This window comes from Oratosquilla oratoria, chromosome 25, assembly GCF_046742065.1.
Source record: "Oratosquilla oratoria isolate Oo_2021 chromosome 25, ASM4674206v1, whole genome shotgun sequence".
In the NCBI taxonomy this organism is placed as follows: domain Eukaryota; kingdom Metazoa; phylum Arthropoda; class Malacostraca; order Stomatopoda; family Squillidae; genus Oratosquilla; species Oratosquilla oratoria.
In genome coordinates, this window is record NC_134801.1 from 34,020,443 (window position 1) to 34,042,632 (window position 22,190).

The following is a 22,190-nucleotide window of genomic DNA, read 5'->3' on the forward strand; positions in this document are numbered from 1 at the left end:
TGGTTCGACCCCCTGGGAGGTGCGTGTAGCTGATTGGAGTCTTGTGGTTTGATCTGCTGGGAGGTGGTGCACGTAGCTGGTTGGAATCTTGTGGTTCGGTCTCCTGGGAGGCGCGCGTAGCTGATTGAAGTCTTGTGATTCGATCTCCAGGCTCTGGGCTTGTTTGATACTGGATTGGAGTCTTGATACGGTAATGCGGAGAGTTGACATGTGTTTTCTCCTATTCTGACAGCGGTCTCTCTGTAGACACCTGTCATCCGATTGGTAGCGTACTGCCATCAGGTGGTTTAAAATCACCTTACGATTTCACCAACAATTCTAAGATAAGTGCAACAGCAGATCACAGCTCCTGATGATCTTTGAAGTCAGAATGTCGTGTCGAAGGGAATGGGTCACTTGTCAGAGTTCTTGAGAGATATTTTCAGTGACTCCAAGATAGCACAGGAACTTGCTATGAAAAGAACTAAAGCAACTCCAGTTGTAACTAATGTCACAGGAAAGTCCAACAAAGAACAACTTGCTTACAAACTAAGAGAAACAAAATTTAGCGTTCTTACGGACGAGTCTATTGACGTTGGTTCCATAAAACACATTTTGTGTTGTAGTAAGATTCTTTGGTCATGATACTGCGTGTGTTGAAAGTAAATTCTGGGAACTGTGTGAAGTTTACAATACAGCCAACAGAATGTATAAAGTCTACTGGGCCATGCTGTAAAAACTTGAACCCAACAAATTATATGTACAGTATTCTCTCTTGGCAGCCAAGGAACTATACAGTAACACCTCACATTCTGACTCGGAGTAATGTTATAAGTTATGAGGTATAGCTTGTCTAGAATATTAAAATAAATAAATAAATAAATAAAGTTCGTTTGGTCATCGGAGACAATGTTTCTCACCTCCTCGACGGAACTTTCACAGATTGTTCTGTATCGTGCTACTAGTGCACCTTTTCCAGCAGTTTATTTTCTTTTCCGGCACATCTTGTATATTAGGTTTTTGGTCCATCGAATAATGAAACTCTTACACTGATTCTGCTCTCTTGCGTTGTTAATTAATGTAGTGTTTCTGTCTTCCGTTTATGTTCGTTTTCGTGGGACTGAAACTGGTCATCCTCCTCCACCCTCGCACTAACCAGTGACCCTGAATGTTTTGTTTACAAACAACATCGGAGCCGCATGAGGGCTACTTCGGCATAACAAAGGGAACTTGGGATTTCTTATTATGTATACCGTGACACTTTTAAAAGGACCGAAAATCCATTCTTAACATTAAGAACTAATTATTCGGTAAGTAGATTATATGGTAAACTTGCAGGTATTTGATGAGGGTACATATTCAGCAGTTCTCGTTCTCATCAGGCTCTGTCAGCCACTAAATTCCATGTTTCAAATTACGTATGGTTATATTTCGACCAATGTGTCAACCTAATCTTGTCCAACCGATAGAGTTAGTGGAAATGTATGAATCTGTCATAACGGAGAATTTGAGACTTGCAATGATTTTGGGGAACAATTTGTAAAATTATATACAAAGTATCTTTGATGCCATGGTGACGGTCACATCATCATGATCATGTACATGGTGTTATACTTTTCAAGGTAGTGTGCCCCATTAGTGGGCAATTTTTTTTATAATCACCAAACTTAGCAATGTAACTATCATTATCATAGTAACAAAACTAAATGCCGGAAAATGTGTGGATTTTGCACTAGAAAATTTAAAGTTACTTTTCAGTGATGTTTTGAGCCTAGGAAAAGGCTTATCATTGACATTGAATATTTGGCTGAGAAAATAATTCAGGCAGCATAAATGGTTCTATTCTAGTATCAGGCAAACTCATTTTTTTCTTTCTGTATTTGAAATATTTATTTTGTATGAAATAGGTTAGGCTATGTTAAGGTAGGAGCTATTGGACAATGTAAGTTTCACACCAAATATCCATGTTTACATGATTCTGGACCCTAGTAACCCAGCCATGCACACACACAGACTATTGAAAAGCAGTGAGAAAGCATAAACAGTTTTGCTCTTCATTTGAGAAAGAGGGGGGAATATTTCATTTAATGTTTAGCCCCTATAAAAAAGAAAAATAATAACAATAGTAATAAAATATATATATAGAAAAAATTGAGAACCCTAACCCACTGGCTGAGCGGGTTAGGGCGTCATTACTTGCGGTGAAGGTCGAGAGGATGGCGGTTCGAATCCTGCCACTGGCAAAGTTGAACCAAGGGCATGGTTCATTAAATTCCACGCTTCAAAGCCCTCTGTAAGGGGCACCGTCCTAGCCTTTTGATAGGGGGGAGTTTGTGACGTTAAACCATATATTATATATATACATATATTATATATACTTGTTAATTTTTAATTGAGAGTATTTGTAAGGGAACTTATAATTGGGCAAAAGCACTATTAAAAGTTTGCTGGCATGTGGGACAGACAAGGCAACACACCATTTGAGGCCCTACAAACATATATTTTTTTTTATTAAAATTAATTTTTCTAGAGCATAAGAGGTGGCCTTAGTTCATAAATGGTTTTGTATTTATGACATTAATTCATTTGACAGGTAATAGGAGTCACCTAAGTGATGGCATGGGGAAGCATAGTAAGATATAAGTGGCTCAGTGGAGCCATGGTGGCTCTGCTTACAGTGGACTTGGTCATAAATTCAGTATTCCTCATCTTTTCCCACACCAAGCTTATAGCTCTACTGATATACATGTAAGTTCTTTGTCATGTTTTACATCTTAGTTCTTTTGATTTGGTCATACACTTAGCTCTTGATTTGGTCATAAACTTAATTTTTTTTCGAAGACACCTCAGGCTTGCAAAAGTAATCAGTTGGATTTATATTTTTAGCTCAGGTATTTAGTGGACATTGAAGCACCCAATGAAATGACTTTGAACAGAATATTATTTATAATTTGTTTATTTTAACATCTAAATAGCTTGAACTATTTTTATTGCTTTTTGACTGGAGCATGATTGAAGGGAGAGGAAGATGACAGGGCTATAGGAAAGACAAGATGCAAAGAACATTAAAAGATAGTAAGGCACAAGGGTTGGATGGGTGATACATGGAGTGTGACTAAGGGAGAAATAGTTATAGGAGATTGTCTTGCATGGTTGTTTAATATCTGCCTATCTATCCATATACCAAGAGGCTTTTTCCCCATATAAGGGAGGTAGGTAGCCATGGCATATGTCTATCCCCATCCATCCCACTCTCATTTGTTCACCTTTTATCTTAGATTATCTTAATGTGTGCCTAATGGAAGGAAATGTACCAGGGGACTGGAGGAGTGCTTGTAGAGTTCTGTTTTATAGAGAAAAAGGGGACAAATGCGAATGTGCCTTTATAGGGATCGTTTTGTTGAATAAATTTGGAAAGGCACATGAGAGGGTTTTAATTAAAAAGATTAGAGTAGTAATTGGGGAGGCACAATGTGGGTTTAGAAAAGGTAGATGGTGTATAAATAAAAAAAATTGTGGTAAGGTAAATATGAGAGAATTTTTTGGTAAAAGAAAAGGATGTTTTTTTTTTTTTTTTGCTTTTATGGGTCTAGAGAATGCTTATGATAGTGTCAACAGGAAGGTATTGTGGGAGATATTGCAGATGTATGGGAGAGGGGGAAAGCTGTTAAGGGCAGTCAAAAGCTCTTACATGAGTAATACATCTTGTATTAGGGTTGGGAATGGTGAGAGTGAGTGGTTTGAGGTGAAGGGTTGTGTTATGTCACCATGGTTGTTCATTTTATATATGGATGGGGTGGTACAGCAGGTAAATGCAAGTATGAGGGGCAGTGGATTGGAGATGTTTAATGAGAGAGGAAGTGGGAGGCGAGCCAGATGTTGTTTGCTGGTGACACTGCTTGTGGCAGGGTCAGAGAAGGGTCTAAGACGGTCAGTGACTGAATTTGGGAAGGTGTGTGATAGGAGGAAGTTGAAAGTAGATGTGGATAAAAAGTATAAGTTGCACAAGGGGTGCAAGTGGGTACATGAGGATGCCAGTGTTGGCGTCTTGATTATATATTTTTTTTGTAGTTGTACATAAGTTATCCCCAGATTCTGTGAACTGGTTTGATCACGGTTTCTGTGTTTATTATTACTCAGAGGAAAAGGGAGTGATTAATACAGCAGTGACTTTATATTTTATAATGCAATTAGTGTGATGCATCATACATATAGCAGCTGATGTTGCATGCGAGAATTTGACTCATACTGAAGTGGTTAAAGAAGAGAGGCTACAGAAAGTACATACACCAAGGGCTTTTTCCCCCTTACAAGAGAGGTAGCCAAAGTCAAAAGGCATAAATCTACTACTACCCATTTTATCCCCACACATTTCACTCCTAATCACCACCCCTCCCTCCCTCTTTCCTTGGCTCCTCCTGGATGACAGGTCATTCCTGGGTCTCACCCACTGCCCTGGGTCAGAAGCAATGCAGCAAGATACAGCACACCCACAATAAAACTGCTTCATTTAATCAGCGGTCCCCCTCTACATCCCTATAGATAGTAGGTAGTTTTAAATACTAACCTCTTCAATACAAGTCAAATACACACACATTAGGTTGCCTGATGTATGATGCATTACAATATGTGCAATATAAGATATAAAGTTACAGCTGTTATACTCATGTTCTTTTACCCAGAATGTTAATCCCTTCGATATGATGATGCCTATGTAGGCGTCATGAGGAGCAAGTGGGTACGCGAGGATGTCAAGTCTACGTCTTGATTATATATATTGTAGTTGTACCTGCGTGACCCCCATACTCTGTAAACTGGTTTCATCATATTTTCTATGGTTATCAAAATTCACGGGTGAAAGAGAATGAGCAATATACAGCGGTAACTTTATTTTTTATAATGTGAGTATTATGACGCAACATCGCATGTCTGGCAGCTAATACTGCCTGCGAGATTTTGGCCCTGAGTGAAGGGGTTAATAACCACAGAAAATGTCATCAAGCCTGTTCACAGAATATGGGAGTCACTCAGCTACAACTACAAAATGAATATAATCAGGACACCGATGCTAGCATCCTCATATACCCACTCGCACCTCATGACACCTACGTCATCGTATTCTAGGGGTTAAGGGTCACATGAAGTAGGGGATGGAGGAGGAAAGGTAGAGATAAACTGTAGAGTGAGGGAAGCAAGTAAATGTCTTGGGTGAATGAAAAGTGTCATGAAAAATGGATATCTGGGGATTGATGCAAAGAGAAGCCTGAAAGGATGATTGTGCCTGTGATACTGTACTGGGTATGTGACAGAAACTAGGACCTAAATGGAGGCCAAAAAGGGAAATTCAGGCATGTTTTAGAGGTATAGAGAGAGAAAAAAAATAAGAATAAGCAAGGAAAACTAGAAAAATGTTTGGAAAGCACAAGTGAATGAAGGGAAGTTGAGGGAAATACCAAGGACGAGGGAGATGGACAAGGTGAAGTGAGGCCATTGCATACAAATATCTGTTGAACAAGGTAGAGAGAATGCCAAAGATAGGAGTAAATGAAGAATGGTTGTAAATGGATGAAGAAAGACTGCAGCCTGGAAGTATGTTTTTCTTATCTGCTCTTTGAATTTTTTTGAGTGGATGAAGGCAGCAGGGGAGTTCTCTATGAAATAAATACATGGGGGTAAACCAGCTGTGGCTGTTGGGCTCTGCTTTGGAGACATTGTGTCTTGCTGCATTTCCTTTAACCCAATCAGTGTGGTAGGGGACAAGGATGACCCTTAATCCATAAGGTACTGAGATGGGAGGGTATGGAGTGGGTGTAGGAGAAGAATATGCTTTGACTGCTGATACTCATATCAGGGGAAAAGTCCTTATGGAATAAGTTGGTTGGTAAAATATTTGAAAGCACATTTCTTCAAATTATTAATAGATCTTAACGCTCCAACATAGAATCTTCAGTTTTTAAGCTTTGTACCCATATTATCTCTTTGGAGAGGTTTTCATAGCTGCCTGCACTACATGCTTTGACCAGGTTTGATCAAAACTCCAGTAACATGTTCTTTTTTTATGTTTTCTTAGTTTCACTTTTTTGGGGGAGTTTTGGAATAGATGCATCACAGACCTTGCCACATGATAAGGCTTCATAACTTACTGAAAGTCTCTGGCTGAAATGGGTGAGAAGTTAGTGTATTTGGGTATGGTATGGAGATATACTATATGGAAAAATTATATTTTGCATGTTACAAAAAATTACAATAACTTCCATTGCAAAATCACAAATTGAATTATAATGAAGAATGATAAGACTTATTATTTTAGAGTGATTTTTCACTAAAAGTTATCCTAAATTTTTGGAACAAGCAATCCAACACACTTCCATATGCATCATAGGATCAAGCTTCTGGCGGTGGGTATGGAATAACATCCATAACTACAAAACTAAAGTATCTATGTACTAAGGGCTTTTTTCCTTTTACAAAGCAGTAAGCCAAGCCAGAAAGCAAATACCACTACCAAGCATTTCACTCCTATCCACTACCCTTTCTTCCCTTTCATTTTAGCTCCTCATGGATGATGGATCATCCCTGTATCCCACCCACTGCCCTGGGTCAGAAGTAATATAACAAGACACAGTACATCTACAGTGAGGCCTCTTCATTTAATTGGTGACCCCCCCCCCCTCTCCATCCCTTCATACAGAAAAAAGAGAAGACAGGGAAAAACCCCTTTGGGCTGTATCAAAATATCATTCATATACAGTATTACCACTCTACCCATCCCCTCCCTTGCATCACAGTATCATTTATGTAATGCCATTCTCCACTCACCTCTGTCTCCTGCCTACTCCCTTCCTTGCTCAACAGACATTCCTTTCTTGCTCAGCACCCCTTTCACCCCTTCCATCCATCTCATTCTTGGTCGTCCCCTCAAATTCACTCCCTCCACCTCTACCTTCCTTACCTATTTTACTAATCTTTCATCTCTCATTCTTTCCAAGCGTCCAAATCATCTCGGTACTCTTTGTTTAGCCATATCTGTCATTTCCTTTTCCACCTCTGCTCTCCTCCTCACTTCCTCATTTCTCACTCTATCGAACCTTGTAACCCCTACCATCCTTCTCAGACTTTTCATCTTAAACACATTTAAACTTTTCCTCTCTGCCTTTCTTGAATTCCATCTCTCTGTCCCATACAGTGCTGTTGGCATAATCACTCTTTCATATAGTCTTTTCTTTGGATCCTTTCCCAAATGCCTATTTCTTATGATGCTTTTTAATCCCCCAAGGCGTTTACTTGCTTCTCTCAGTCCGCAATTTTTACTGCCACTCCTCCCTTTCATGCCATTTGCAACCCCAAATACCTAAAGTTATCCATTTCCTCCATGTTCTCCCCTTTAAGACTTACTTCCAACTTGCTGCTATCCTCTCCCCTTGTATATCTTATCACCTTCCAGTTACTGACTTTTACCTTCAGCTTTCTCTTGCACACCCTCCCAAACTGTCACTAACTCCCTTAATCCCTCCTCTGACCCTGCCACAACTGCAGAGTCATCAGTAAACAACAACTGGCTCACCTCCCACTTTTCTCCATTTTCTTTAACCATCTCTAATCCCCTGCCCATTACCCTCACATTTACCTCCTGCTCCACCCCATCCATGTACACATTGCACAGCCAAGGTGACATGTCACATCCCTGTCACAGTCCCACCTTTACCTCAAAGCACTCGCTCTCTCAATTTCCAATTCTAACACAGGCTCTACTACATACAATACATATACGAAAGGCTTTTTTTCCTCTTACAAGGGAGGTAGCCAAAAAACAAAGGCCCCTTACAAGGCTCTACTACTCTCGTAAAAACTCTTGACTGCCCTTAACAGCTTTCTTCCAATCCTATATACTAAAGTAAATTTTGATATACTACTACATTAATAGATAGCCAAATGCCATATAATGCTTTGTATTTTCTCCAGAAATATTTATATTTTCAGATTTTTGACAAGCTACCCACCCCACAATAGTGTATATAATTTTTTTTTTTTTTTTTTTTTTTTTTTAATGCATTCAGTACTTTAATGACTTTTAGGGAAACCTTACAGACCAAAGCCACTGATTGTATTACATAATCACTGATGTAACAACTGACAAGTCATTCTCTCTTTTCAGAATACAAGATGTCTGCATAGTATTTTCTTTGATTCTGCTGTTCCTAGCCATGTTTTCTACATCTTTTCCACAGGTGAATTTTTTATTCTAGTTGTGACCACAGAATGAAATAAAGAGATGAACAAATACCTAAATGTGGGCTACTTTTTTAGTATACAGTTGAATCAACCATAGTCCTTTGCTTTTCATTGTAGTTCTGTTCATTGGTAATATTGGGTGACTGGATTTTAATTGACTGGAAACCTACAGCCCCACAGCAACTGGCAATGGTCCTTGGGCCCTTTTGTATCTCTCTGAGGAGAAGTTTTGGACTGTTGTTAATGTGCATCAGTTTGGGGCAGTTTGTGTCATTGACTTACAGTAGAAGGAGGGGGGAACTCCCACTGGTTGTTAGTTCTTTTTATATGAAAAGGTAGAAGAAACAAGTTCAAGTTGATAAATAGATATCTTGGGGCCAGGCTGATGACTGTCAGTTCCTCAGGGGTATATCTCTAGATGGAGATGAGGTGAAGGCAGTTGTTAAGATGATGAGAACAGGTAAAGCACCTAGTTTGGATGGGTGTAGTGCAGAATGTCTAAAAAAAGAAGGTACAGTGATGATGGACTGGCTGGTGAGGTTATTTAATGTTTGTTTAAGAGAGGGTAGAGTACCAGAGGACTGGAGGAGTGCCTGTATAGTTCCACTTTACAAGGGAAAGGGGGACAAGTGTGAGTGTAGTAGTTTCAGAGGGATCAGTTTGTCAAGTGTAATTGGGAAGGCCTATGGGAGGGTTTTGATTGAGAAGATTAGGAGAGGAACAGAAGGAGTAATTGGTGAGAAACAGTGTGGGTTTAGGACAGGTAGGGGTTGTGTGGATCAGATTTCTTTGGTAAGACAGATATGTGAGAAAGCTATAGGAAAAGATAAGGATATTTTTAGGGCCTTTATGGATTTGGAAAAGGCTTATAACAGTGTAGACAGGAAGGCACTGTGGGAGGTATTGCAGATATATAGGATAGGAGGCAAACTTTTAAAAGCAGTCAGGCGTTCGTACAAGAGTAGTAGAGCTTGTGTTAGAATCGGGAGTGGAGAGAGTGAATGGTTTGAGGTGAAGGTGGGACTTCACCAGGGATGTGTTATGTTGCCTTAGCTGTTGAATTTATACATGGATGGGGTGGTTAGAGAGGAAAATGCAAGGGTAATGGGTCAGGGATTGAAGATGGTTAAAGAAAATTGAGAAAAGTGGGATATAAGCCAGTTGTTGTTTGCTGATGACACTGTGCTTGTAGCAGGATCACAGGGGGGATTGAGGAAGTTAGTGGCAGATTTTGGGAAGGTGTGCAAAAGAAGGAAGTTGAAGATAAATGTGAGTAACAGTAAGGTGATGAGATATACAAGAGGAGAAAGTGGCAGCAGACTGGAAGTGAGTATTAAGGGAGAGAGACTGGAGGAAGTGGATAGTTTTAGATACTTGAGTGGAAATGTGGCAGGAAAGGGAGTAGTGGTGGAGGTAGAATGTAGATTGAGAGAAGCAAGTAAACGCCTTGGGTGATTAGAAAGTGTAATGAGAAGTAGACATTTGGAAATGGATGCTAAGAGGAGATTGTATGAAGGAGTGATTGTGCTGACAGCACTGTATGGGGTGGAATTATGGAACATAAGAGAGGAAGAGAGTAGGAGTTTGAATGTATTTGAGATGAGGTGCCTGAAAAGTATGATAGAGGTTACTAAGCTGGATAGAGTGAGAAATGAGATGAGGAGGAGAATGGGGATGGAAAGGAAGTTTGGAGATAGAGTTGATGAAAGAGTATTAGGATGGTTTGGACACATGGAAAGAATGAGTGAAGAAAGATTAGTAAAAGAGGTGTGGAAGGCAGAGGGAGAAGGAGTGAAGATGAGGGGGTGACCAAAGATGAGATGGATGGGGTAAAAGGGGCATTGGGAAAGAGGGGAATGTCTGTTGAGGAAGGACGGGAGAAGACAGAAGATAGGGGTGAATGGAGAAGGGTTGTGTGTGGATGATACTGTGATGCATGAAAGGGAGTGGGTGGGGGATGGAGTATGTGTGAAATGTACAAGGAAATGCATGAATAATGATGTGTAAATATACATACATACATATACCAAGGACTTTTTTCCCCTTACAAGAGAGGTAGTCAAAATCAAAAGGCACAATTTCACTCCCACCCATTCCACCAACATTCACCACCCCTCCCTCTCATGTTGGCTCCTTCTTGATGATGGGTCATCCCTGTTAAATGACAACAACAAATCCAGAGACCTGGTCAGTATACACTAGGAAAGACTTAGTAGTTCTGAAGAAGGGTAGGTGTAGTCCATTGTCAAGAGTTGCTGGATGGTATCTTCATCATCTATCCCTAATGCATTGTAATTAGATGCAGTTGTATTAATTAACTTTGGTTTTGCAGGCTGGATTGGTCAGTGAACTTGTGCATAAGTTCCGCTGGTGTTGCTTTGTGGCAGTGATTTATTTAGCACTGTCGCTTGGTTTCCATTCATGGTCACTTAAGAACCAGTGGAAGGATCCCCAAACTTATATATGGAGTGATGTTATGATAGCTCTCTTCACATTACATAGAGTAGGTTAGTATAAATCTTATTAAAGTTATTGTTTCCTAGTTATTATATGATTGATTTAATGATATGATGCTCATCTTACTAATAATTGTTGTATATTTCTTTAAACTTTCTATTATAAATTTTATTCACCAGATTTAGACATTGTTTCCATGCTGCCAGATACTTATTTTGCCACATTTTAAAGGAAGACCATAGGTTATTTTGTCATGTGATAACCTTCTTTGTGTTGCCTCAATATCTGAGGAATGAAAATGTGTATTACAAAGGACTACAGAGGAGGAGCATACAAATCATTACCTTCTCTGCTCATAACTTAAAGACTTCTTCCCCCGTATAAAGGGCTGACTGAGTCAAAATATACATCCACCCTACACCCATTCCACACCTATCCAAAACCTACATCTTATCCCTCCCATCTTAGCACCTTGTCAAAGAAGAGTCATCTCCATCTTCAATCACTCTGTTCAGGTCAAAGCCAGTGCAGCAAGACATAATGATTTCACAGGAGGGCCTCACAGCTGTAATCAGTTAACTCTTATCACTTCATCATATGGCAAACCCCCCTTCCCCCTCATCCACTCAAGAAATTTACAGAACAGACAAGAACATTCCTTTTAGCCACCTCATTTCCTTGTCTGTTTAAAACCTCTCTATATTCACTCCAAACTCTTGCACTCTCTCTCTTCCTTGCATGATAGACCTTATTCTTGGATCCAGTACTCCTTTGACCCTGTCTATCTACCTCATTCTTAGTCTTTCCCTCAAGTTCATTTCATCCACTTTGGCTTTTCAAATTATTTTAGATAGTCTTACCTCACTTGTTCTTTTCATGTGCCCAAACCATCTTTGATCTACTGTATCTAACAAGTTTTTGATCTATTGTATCTAACAAGTTTCTACCCCTGGCTCTCCACATTCCTTAATTTACCCATCCTTGTTACACTTACTGTATTTCTAAAACTATTCCTTTCAAATATCTTTAGGTTCTTCCTTTTGAGCTCCTTTAGATATCTTTAGGTTCTTCCATTTTACCTCCTCTAAATCCATGAAAGCCCAAAAGACATCCATAATCTGTGTCAATTTTTTTTTGCATATTTGTCTTTCTATAAAAATTTAGTCAGTGCACCCTGTTCCTTTAATAAACCTACACTGTTCTTCCCCAGTTACTCCTGTTGTCCTGCAAATCCTTTGAATTAAACCCATCCATTCACCTTGCTGAATGTGAGGTGAAACATTAAGAACGGAGTACCACAGGGCTCAGTTCTATCCCCCACATTATTTAATCTATACATGCATGACTTACCCACACCAGACACCTCAGAAATACAAATCTCTTCCTACGCAGACGACATAACAATCACATGCACACATCGTAACACAGACAAAGCTGCAGAAATAATCCAGCCTTACCTTGACACACTCAACACATGGTTCATCACAAACAGACTCAAAATAGCTCCAACCAAATCTACAGCAACACTTCTCACCAACTGGACAAAAGAACACAAATACATACCTCATCTCTACATCAACAACACTCTAATACCACACACAAACACACCGAAAATTCTTGGTGTAACATACTATAACTCAATTTCTTTCAAACAACACATCACAAACATAAAAAACAAATGCACACCTAGACTTAATGCACTTAAGTCAATCACTGGAACAACATTTGGACAAAACAAAGAAACTAATACAATAATATACAAACAATGCATACGCTCAGTGATGAATTATGCAAGTCCTGCATGGGCTCCTAATCTCAGTGAGACACACCACAACACCCTTCAAATCATACAAAACAAAGCCCTAAAAACAATTACAGGCTGCACAAATACAACACCTACAGACCATTTACACCATGAAACAAAAGTCCTCAAAGTTAAGGACCACCTCGACATGAGAGGCACACAAACACTTGCTGCAGCCACCACAAACACATCACACCCGCTACACTACATAGCAGAACACCCACACACACCAAGAAACATTAAAACTACACCCAAAGACCTTTATTACGCACAGATACTCTCTTCTCTTCCTCCACAACCACCAAATACCAGCCTCCGGAAACATATTCATAATCATATCACTCACCGCTCCATTAACACACTGAAAGACAACACACTGCTGCATGCCAGACCCCCTGATATCCACCCTTCTGAATCCTCTCTCCCACGAAAGGACAGAGTCCACTTGGCCAGACTGCGATGCGGTCACCACCCAGCACTTCTAAGCTACCAGAAGAGGCTGGACGACCGTGTTGTGAACAGCTGCCCAGGATGTAACACTTCACCCCATACCATACAACACATAATGGAAGACTGCATTATACACAATCATGCATGCAAACAACACAACATACACTCTATAAAGGATTTGTGGGAAAACCCAGTTTCGGCTGTGGCCTTCCTTGGGGAGACGGGACTGCTCGGACAGACAGTCTAGGGAACGACAACAACAACAACAACAACCTTGCTGAATACACTTAGCTCTTCGATACGATGACGCCTACGTAGGTGTCATGAGGCACGAGAGAGTATACGAGGATGCCAGTGTTGGCATCTTGATTATATTTATTTTGTAGTTGTAGCTGAATGACCCCCATATTCTGTGAACTGGTTTGATCATGTTTTCTGTGTTTATTATTACTTAGAATGAAAGAGAATGAGTAATATAGCAGTGACTATATTTTAAAACATGAGTAGTGTGATACATTGTACATTAGGCATCTGATGCTGCATGCAAAAATTTGACTCGTATTGAAGAGGTTATTACATTTATCCTTCTAAAACTACTGCATTCATACTCATCCCTTTTTCCTTGGTGTAATGGAGCTATAAATGCACTCCTCCAGTCTACTGGTACACTTCCTTCCCATAGGCACACATTACGCAATCTTGTAGCCATTCTACAACAAACATTTGTTCCTTCATCTAATACAGATGCCTTACCAGCTTTCATCTCTTTCGATTCTTTTTTATTGTCTCTCCAATTTTACTATAGTCATGTCATTCTGGTCATCCAGATATTTTTCTAGCATTTATGCCTTTCTTTTTTGGCTACCTCCCTCATAAGGGGGAAAAACCCTTTGGTATATATGTGTATGTATCTACAATAATGGAATGGAAGCCTCACTAAAATTCATCAGTAACATTACTCACTCCTTTCAGTCAATAATTTGTTGTCTTGAGTTTCACCAAGTAGAAAATCTGCAGCCCCACAGTGGCTGGAAACAGTCCTTAGAACCTCCCACAGATCTTTTTGGAAGAAATTTTGGACAGTCTGTGTTGTATAGGGAGAAGTGTAAGAAATACAGCTGAAGTTGATAGAGATTGTGGCCCAAAGGTTAAGTGGGACAGTACTCTCACCTGCACTATTTAATCTCTTCACAAGTGATCTCCCCACACCAAATTCAGAGCATAATGCCTAAGTGCTTACCAATGCAGGTCATCTTTCTAAATACAAAGGGCCTCTTCCCTCATACAAGGGAGGTGGTCAGCCAAGGCACACTCCCACTCCTACCCATTCCACTCCCATCCACCACCCCTCTCCTCTTAACTCCATTTGGATGAAGGGTCATCTCTGTCTCCTGTCCACTGACTGGATCAGAAACAATGCTGCAAGACATAGCACATCCACAGCAGGGCCACTTCATTTACATGGCGACCCTCCCTCCTTTTCCCCTCATGCAAAAAATAGACAAGATAGGGAAAAATCCCTTCAGGATGCATCAAAATATCATTCATGCACAACCATTCTCCACTCTTGCCTTCTTCCCTTGGTCAACAGACATTCCCTTTTTGCTCAAAACCCCTTTCACTCCATCCATCCGTTCATTTGATTTTTGGTTCTCCTCTCAAGTTTACTCCATCCAACTCTCCTTTCCATACTGTTTTTGCTAATCTTTTCTCACTCTTTCCATGTGCCCAAACCATCCCAATAATTGTTCATTAACCCTATCTGCTAGCTCCCTTTCTATTTTGCTCTCCTCATTGCTTCCTCATTTCTCATTCCATCCAACCTTGTAACCCCCACCATACCACTTGGACATGCTATATCAATATATTACTCCCATATGTATCCCACTCTTACACATTTACCACCTTATTCCATAGCTCCATGATCTTTGATATGGACATTATGTTATTCTTAGGATGGAAATGCTGGTGAATAAAGAGAAAAAAAAAAAAAAAAAAAAAATTGTTCTAGTTGTTGATATTCATGAACACGGCAGGTGCACTTAGGAAGTGTTATTGTGGTTGCATGTAAAAATAATCAGTCTAAAGTGTATTTATTCTTATACAGTTGCAGGGACTCACTACTACCTGTACAAACGGACCATTCTTCGCCTCTCTGACAGCAGTTTATACCAAGTAAAACCATTTTAAGATGTGTCAAGTAAAGTGGGAAACAAATGTGTTAATTTATTAAGAGGCAGTGGCTTCTTGGGGGCAGCTTGCTGGTTTCCAGTGACAGAAGCAAGAGTACAAAAAAGTGACAATTCCATTATGAACAAGAATTATATTGCTAAATATGACATGCTACAGAACATATATTATGAATGACATTTATGTTTACCTTTTCATATCAGAGAACATTTCCAGATATATGTAATATCTGTCTGATTCTGCTTACTCCAGAATATAGTAAAAATCCATGAATGATGAGTTGATTTGGTATGGTGTTGGCAGATTGGTTGACAGAATCCAAACTAAAAAGTTTGTATGTAGAAAAATATTTGGAAACATTTGAAAAAAAAATAACTTTGCAAAATTTTTGCCAGTCAACACACTACAAAATGAACTAATCATTCATGGATTTTTATTATGTTTTGAAATAATAGAAGTCAGACAAATACTAACTTGGCTTATGGTAGTTGCTTCTTGAGTTTATGAAGTCTTTAATTTTTTTTAGCAAAAACTATTTTTTTAAATGCCTGAATAGGCATTTGTGATATTTAAGTGTTTGATTTTATTAGTATGGGGGTGAGAGACACGCAAAGACCAACAGCCCCATGTGAGATATTGACTGCAAATTTTTTATGTATTCATTTCAGGGACCTTAGTAACATCCTTACTGACCAAAGTTACACATCATTCTTTTATGACTAGATATCAGCCTCTTCTTGTGATAATAGTAATGCTGATCACTTGCAACCTCTACCCTCCTTCCTTTCTACTATCTATATACCATAAGGAAGGATGAGGTGAAGGCAGTTGTTAAGATGATGAAAGCAGGTAAGGCACCTGGTCTGGATGGATGCCATGCGGAATGTCTGAAAAAGGGAGGTACAGTGATGGTGGACTGGTTGGTGAGGTTATTTAATGTTTGTTGGTGAGAGGGTAGAGTGCCGGAGGACTGGAGGAGTGCCTGTATAGTTCCTCTTTACAAGGGAAAAGGGGACAAGTGTGAATGTAGTAGTTTCAGAGGGATTAGCTTGTTGAGTGTAGTTGGGAAGGCTTATGGGAGGATCTTGGTTGAGAGGATTAGGAGAGGAACAGAAGGAGTAATTGGTGAGGAACAGTGTGGATATAGGACGGGTAGAGGTTGTGTAGATCAGATTTTTATGGTAAAACAGATATGTGAGGAAGCTATAGGAAAGGGAAAGGATGTTTTTTGGGGGCTTTTATAGATCTGGAAAAGGCTTATGACAGGGTAGACAGAAAGGCACTTTGGGAGGTTATGCAGATATACGGGATGGTAGGAAAGCTTCTAGGAGCTGTCAATATTTTTTATGAGGGTAGTGGAGCTTGTGTCAGGATTAGAAATGGAGAGAGTGAGTGGTTCGAGGTAAGGGTGGGACTTCGTCAAGGATGCGTTATGTCACCCTGGCTGTTCAACTTATACATGGATGGGGTGGTGCGAGAGGTAAATGCAAGGGTAGTGGGCAAGGGATTGGAGATGGTTAAAGAAAATGGAGAAAAGTGGGAGGTGAGCCAGCTGTTGTTTGCGGACAACACTGCGCTTGTGGCAGGATCGGAGGAGGGATTGAGGAAGTTGGTGGCAGAGTTTGGGAGAGTATGTGATAGAAGAAAGCTAAAGATAAATGTGGGTAAAAGTAAGGTGATGAGATGTACAAGGGGTGAAAGTGGCAGTAGACTGGAAGTGAGCATTAAGGGAGAGCAACTGGAGGAAGTGGATAGTTTTAGATACTTGGGTGCAAATGTGGCAGGGAAAGGTGGAGTGAAAGTGGAGGTAGAATGTAGATTGAGAGAAGCGAGTAAATGCCTTGGTGGATTAAAGAGTGTATTGAGGAATAGACATTTGGGAATGGATGCTAAGAGGAGACTGTATGAAGGAGTGATTGTGCCAACAGCACTGTATGGGGCAGAAACATGGAACATAAGAGAAGAAGAGAGAAGGAGTTTGAATGTGTTTGAGATGAGGTGTCTTGAGAAGTATGATGGGGGTTACTAGGCTAGATAGAGTGAGAAATGAGGAGGTGAGGAGGAGAACAGGGGTGGAAAGGGAGCTGGGAGATAGGGTTGATGAAAGAATATTAGAATGGTTTGGACACATGGAAAGAATGAGTGAAGAAAGACTAGTAAAAGAGGTATGGAAGGCAGATGTGGAGGGAGTGAACATGAGGGGGCGTCCTAGGATGAGGTGGATGGATGGGGTGAAGGGGGCTTTGGGGAAGAGGGGAATGTCTGTTGAGGAAGGACGGGAGAGGACAGAAGACAGGGGTGAATGGAGAATGGTTGTATATGGATGATGTTGTGATAGCATGAGGTGGAATGGGCGGGTGGATGGGGGGTGAGGTAGTATGTGTGAGCAAAATTTGACGCAGCCCGAAGGGATTTCTCCCCGTCCTCTCCTTTTATGCAATGGGGGGACGGAGAGGGGGGGTCGCCGATTTAATGAAGCGGCCTTGCTGTGGATGTGCTGTGTCTTTCGACACTGCCTCTGACCCAGGGCAGTGGACAAGGTGCAGGGATGACCCGTCATCCAGGAGGTGCTAAGATAAGAGGGAGGGTGGAGGGGTGTGGAGTGTATTCAGGGATGGAATGGGTGGGAATGATTTTATGCCTTTTTCTTTTTGGCTACCCCCCTTGTAAGGGGGAAAAAGCCTTGGTATATGTATGTATGTATGTATATACCATAGGCTAAGTCTATCTATATACCAAGGGCTTTTTCCCCCTTACCAGGGAAGTAGCCACGTCAAAAGGCATATACGCACTCCCGCCCATTCTACTCCAATCCACCACCCTTTTCTCCATCTCATCTTAGCTCCTCATGGATGAGAGGTCATCCCTGTTTCCCACCCACTGCCCTGGGTCAGAAGCAGTGCAGCAGGACACAGCACTACCACAGCAAGGCTGCTTCATTTAATCGGCAACCCCCCCCCTCTCCTTCCCCTCATGCAGAAATAGAAAAGACAGAGAAATCCCTCCAGGCTGTGTCAAAATATCATTCACACATAACCACTCCCTTCCTTGTATTACAGTATCATATATACACAGTCATTCTCCTCTCAACCCCATCTCCCACCTTCACCCATCCCTGCTCAACAGACATAAACCCCACCTACTCAATGCCCCTTTCACCCCATTCATCCATCTCATCTTGGGTCACCTCCTCATGTTCACTCCATCCACCTCTGCCTTTCACACCTCTTCTACTAATTTTTCTTTACTCATTTTTTCCATGTGTCCAAACCATCCCAATACTCTTTCATCAACCTTATCTTCCATCTCCTTTTTCACCCTGTGCCCTCCTCCTCACCTCCTTGTTTTTCACTCAATCCTACCTTGTATCCCCTACAATACTTTTCAGACATTTCATTTCAAACACATTTAAATTTTTCCTCTCTGCCTCTCTTAAATTCCATGTCTGTTCCATACAGTGCTGTTGGCACAATCACCCTTTCATATAATCTCCTCTTTGCATCCATTCCCAAATGCCTATTTTTCATTACACTTTTTAATCCCTCAAGGCATTTACTTGCTTTTCTCAGCTTACAGATTACCTCCACCTCTACTCCGTTTCCAGCCACATGCAACCTCAGGTACCTAAAGCTATCCACTTCCTCCACCCTCTCTTTTAAGACTTCCAACTTACATCCATCCTTTCCCCTTGTATATCTCATCACCCTACTTTTACCCACATTTACCTTCAACTTCCTCCTATTGCATACCTTCCCATTACTGATGCAACCTCAGGTACCTAAAGCTATCCACTTCCTCCACCCTCTCTTTTAAGATTTACTTCCAACTTACATCCATCCTTTCCCCTAGCATATCTCATCACCCTACTTTTACCCACATTTACCTTCAACTTTCTCCTATTGCATACCTTCCCAAACTCCCTTAATCCCCCTTCTAATTCTGCCACAAGTGCAGTGTTGTCAGCAAACAACAACTAGCTCACCTTCCACTTTTTCCATTTTCTCCATTTTCTTTAACCATCTCCAATTAGTGATTTGTTCCATAGTAGATCCAACAGCAAAGTGAATAAAAGCTTTCTTCAAAAACTACCATGTCTGCTGATGGGGTTTGGGGTTGGGTGAAAAATTCAAGTGTTTGGGCCACAGGTGTGGCTGACACTCCTTCCTTAGTCCACTGTATGTAGCAGGTTCTGATACTTTTATTCTTTGCGTGGCTAGATGGTAGCAAATAGGACTTCTAATCATGAGGTCACAGAATTGAGGCTCTGTCACTGCTGGATTTAATTATCATATACATGTGTATGCATCAATGTTATATTTTGCAACTCCATAGGGAATATTGGATATATTTGCTAAGTGTTTGTATTCACATGGGTATATAGGAATATAACCTTTATGTATTAGAAGGGATGATTACATTTGATTTTATTGTGTTGCTCATAATCTTCATTATTGCAGTTAATCAAGAATATTCTCATAATGAATATATCAGTCACAATGCACAAATCACCATTTCTTGAGATTATCTGTCTCACTTTGAGTGAGTGTTGTAATACTGTAGTAGGTCTTTGCAATGGGTGATGGGTCACTTGGTTGTCTTTCATCGATTTTGTGATATAGACTAGTATACTGTACATGTACACATACAGAGGCCTTCATCTCCTGCATAAGGGAAGTAGCTGAATCAAAGCATTCTTTTTATTGGTAAGATTTATTCATTACTATACTGGTAATACAGGGCTCTGAGAAATAATTTGGCAGGTGTTTACAACATTTTTAATTAGGGGTGTGCTGATTCAATTTTTTTTTGCCAATGCAGATATTGGTGCCAACTCCTATTTACCATTAATTACTGATGCCGATTCCTATTCACTCTTAGTTGCCAATACCGATGCCGATGCCAATTCCACTTTATATAATTACGGTATATCAGTTTTAATATATAGTAATTGGACTATGATTTTTACTTGCTTTAATCTATGTAGATTTATACATGCCAGATGAGCTACTTTTTGACTATTTTATTATGAATCCATAAAAAATTCTTGTTTACAAATATTTTTAGATCAGCATCACTAAGCATAATTAATTAGTGGTTTCATTCTATAAGCCAGTAGTACATAATCACTAAAACAATACTTAAATGCATAAAAAAAAAATTAAATAATACTTTTTATAATGTAGTTGATGAACAACAACAGCTTCTTATTAGACAAAACAAACCTTAATATAAACTTTAAAAATGCTAATAAGATACATGTGAAACTATTTATAAAGATGCTGGATGTTTTTAATTTACTTCAATTTTTTTTATTTTTGAATAACAGAGATCTATTAAGCCAAAATGCATAAAGATGTATTGTTATACGTTTACTTGTCGAAATACATGAAAAAATCTTTATAAGCAAATCAATTTGCTATAAATTGCTGTGGAGTAAGTGGGAGTAAATCTGTCTGCCCCGACGATTTACTCCCATATGACTCTTGCTTAATTTCTTTTGTATAAACGTGCTATTTCAAAAAGATATATATTATTTTTAGTTTAATTTAACATGAGAAATACAAAAATAAAATGAAAAATTAATATAATTTGTTCTAACATTTACTCTGGCTTGTGCTGTTATTTTAAAAACATCAGCATTGGCATAATATTGCTGATGCTGATGCCAAATCCCACTCTAAAAAAAATGCTGATTCTTGCTGATGCCGATTCGCCAAAAAAGTGCCCATTCTTGCCGATGCTGACTAATCGGCACACCCCTATTTTTAATATGATAGTTATGAAACGAGGACTTGAATTTGTTGGGGAATAGAGTGTGATGGGATTTATTTTTCTTCTCTATCTTTCCATTTCATAATTACATCAAGGATCAGTGATGGTTATTTGCAAACGGTGATCTTATGAGATGGATTGTCAGAGATACTACCTCCTGCCCATCTTGAAAAACCATTAACACTCTTACATCCATTGAGAAGTGCACCTTTCAGGAGCTGACATTCTATTTCTGGACTGTGCCCAAGATATCTTTGTATCAACTTCAACTGTATTCCTCTACCTTACCATATTTGGACAGCTGACAGCCTGTAATACAGCCCTCTCCTCCTACTACCATATATACCAGTGACATAAAGACAATTCTATGCTAGTCATATTTGTTGCCTTAAGTTTCACTGACTGGAAACTCTGCTCTTTAGTGGATGGCAACAGTTCTAGGACCCATCCATGGATGTATTGAAAGAAACATTGAACTACTGTTATTGTCATATTGTGTTCCACACTTATATAATGTGGACATTGATGGGAGGGCCTGAGGACCCTTGCCACCATCTTTATAGATATGGGGGTATGGCTTTTCTGTCATTGAAACTTGAAGCAACAATTAAGTTGCTTTTAATAGTGTGAAATGTACAAATGTTAACACCATGTTTTGCTTTTCTTTGCTATGTACGTTACTAGGATAAAGATATAGTGTTGAATTTGTTTTTCTAATAAATTGGAAAAAAATAAAAGTATTCTTCCACTTCCAGGTGCAACATATTCATGCGAGTAATAGTGTGATAATTGATACTGGCATTTTAATGTCATAGTTCTTTATAATGAAGGATCAGTAATGTATACCTGCATGTAGTAGTCTTGCAAGGTGTACAAGCATCTTCTTACTGACAGTATTCAAAACCTGTCAACACCTTAATGTCATAATTCTTTATAATGAAGGACCAATAATATGTACCTGCATGTAGTAGTCTTGCAAGGTGTACAAGCATCTCCTTACCAACAGTATTCAAAACCTGTCAACACCCTTGACTCTGTCAAAACAAGTCTAAGATAGTATACATCACACTCCAACACCAACCCCATGACCCAAATGCATAAAAATTCTTCCTTGTCCCTTACACCTTTTGATGCCCTCAGGCTCAACTGGGATGAATAATGACTGGTCAAACTCCAACTCCTCCACAGAAGCTGAGTTGCCCCTCACACTAGAAAAAATACCCCCCTCCCCCAAGAAAAAAAAAAAAAAAAAAAATCAACACATCCTTAATTAATGCCCTTCAGGAAAAAAGGTCACAACTTTAAC

General features: G+C 39.7%; 1 protein-coding gene across 1 annotated transcript; it reads left to right on the forward strand.

The window, feature by feature from the left end:
• Nucleotides 1-1,004: 1,004 nt before the first annotated feature.
• Nucleotides 1,005-20,257, forward strand: LOC143038913 (transmembrane protein 138). The gene is made up of 5 exons (XM_076208656.1): nt 1,005-1,289; nt 2,573-2,727; nt 8,135-8,207; nt 10,544-10,718; nt 15,030-20,257. Exons 2-5 carry the CDS (start codon nt 2,594-2,596, stop codon nt 15,110-15,112), a joined length of 465 nt encoding a protein of 154 aa, XP_076064771.1. The 5' UTR covers nt 1,005-1,289; nt 2,573-2,593; the 3' UTR covers nt 15,113-20,257.
• The last annotated feature ends 1,933 nt before the right edge of the window (nt 20,258-22,190 follow it).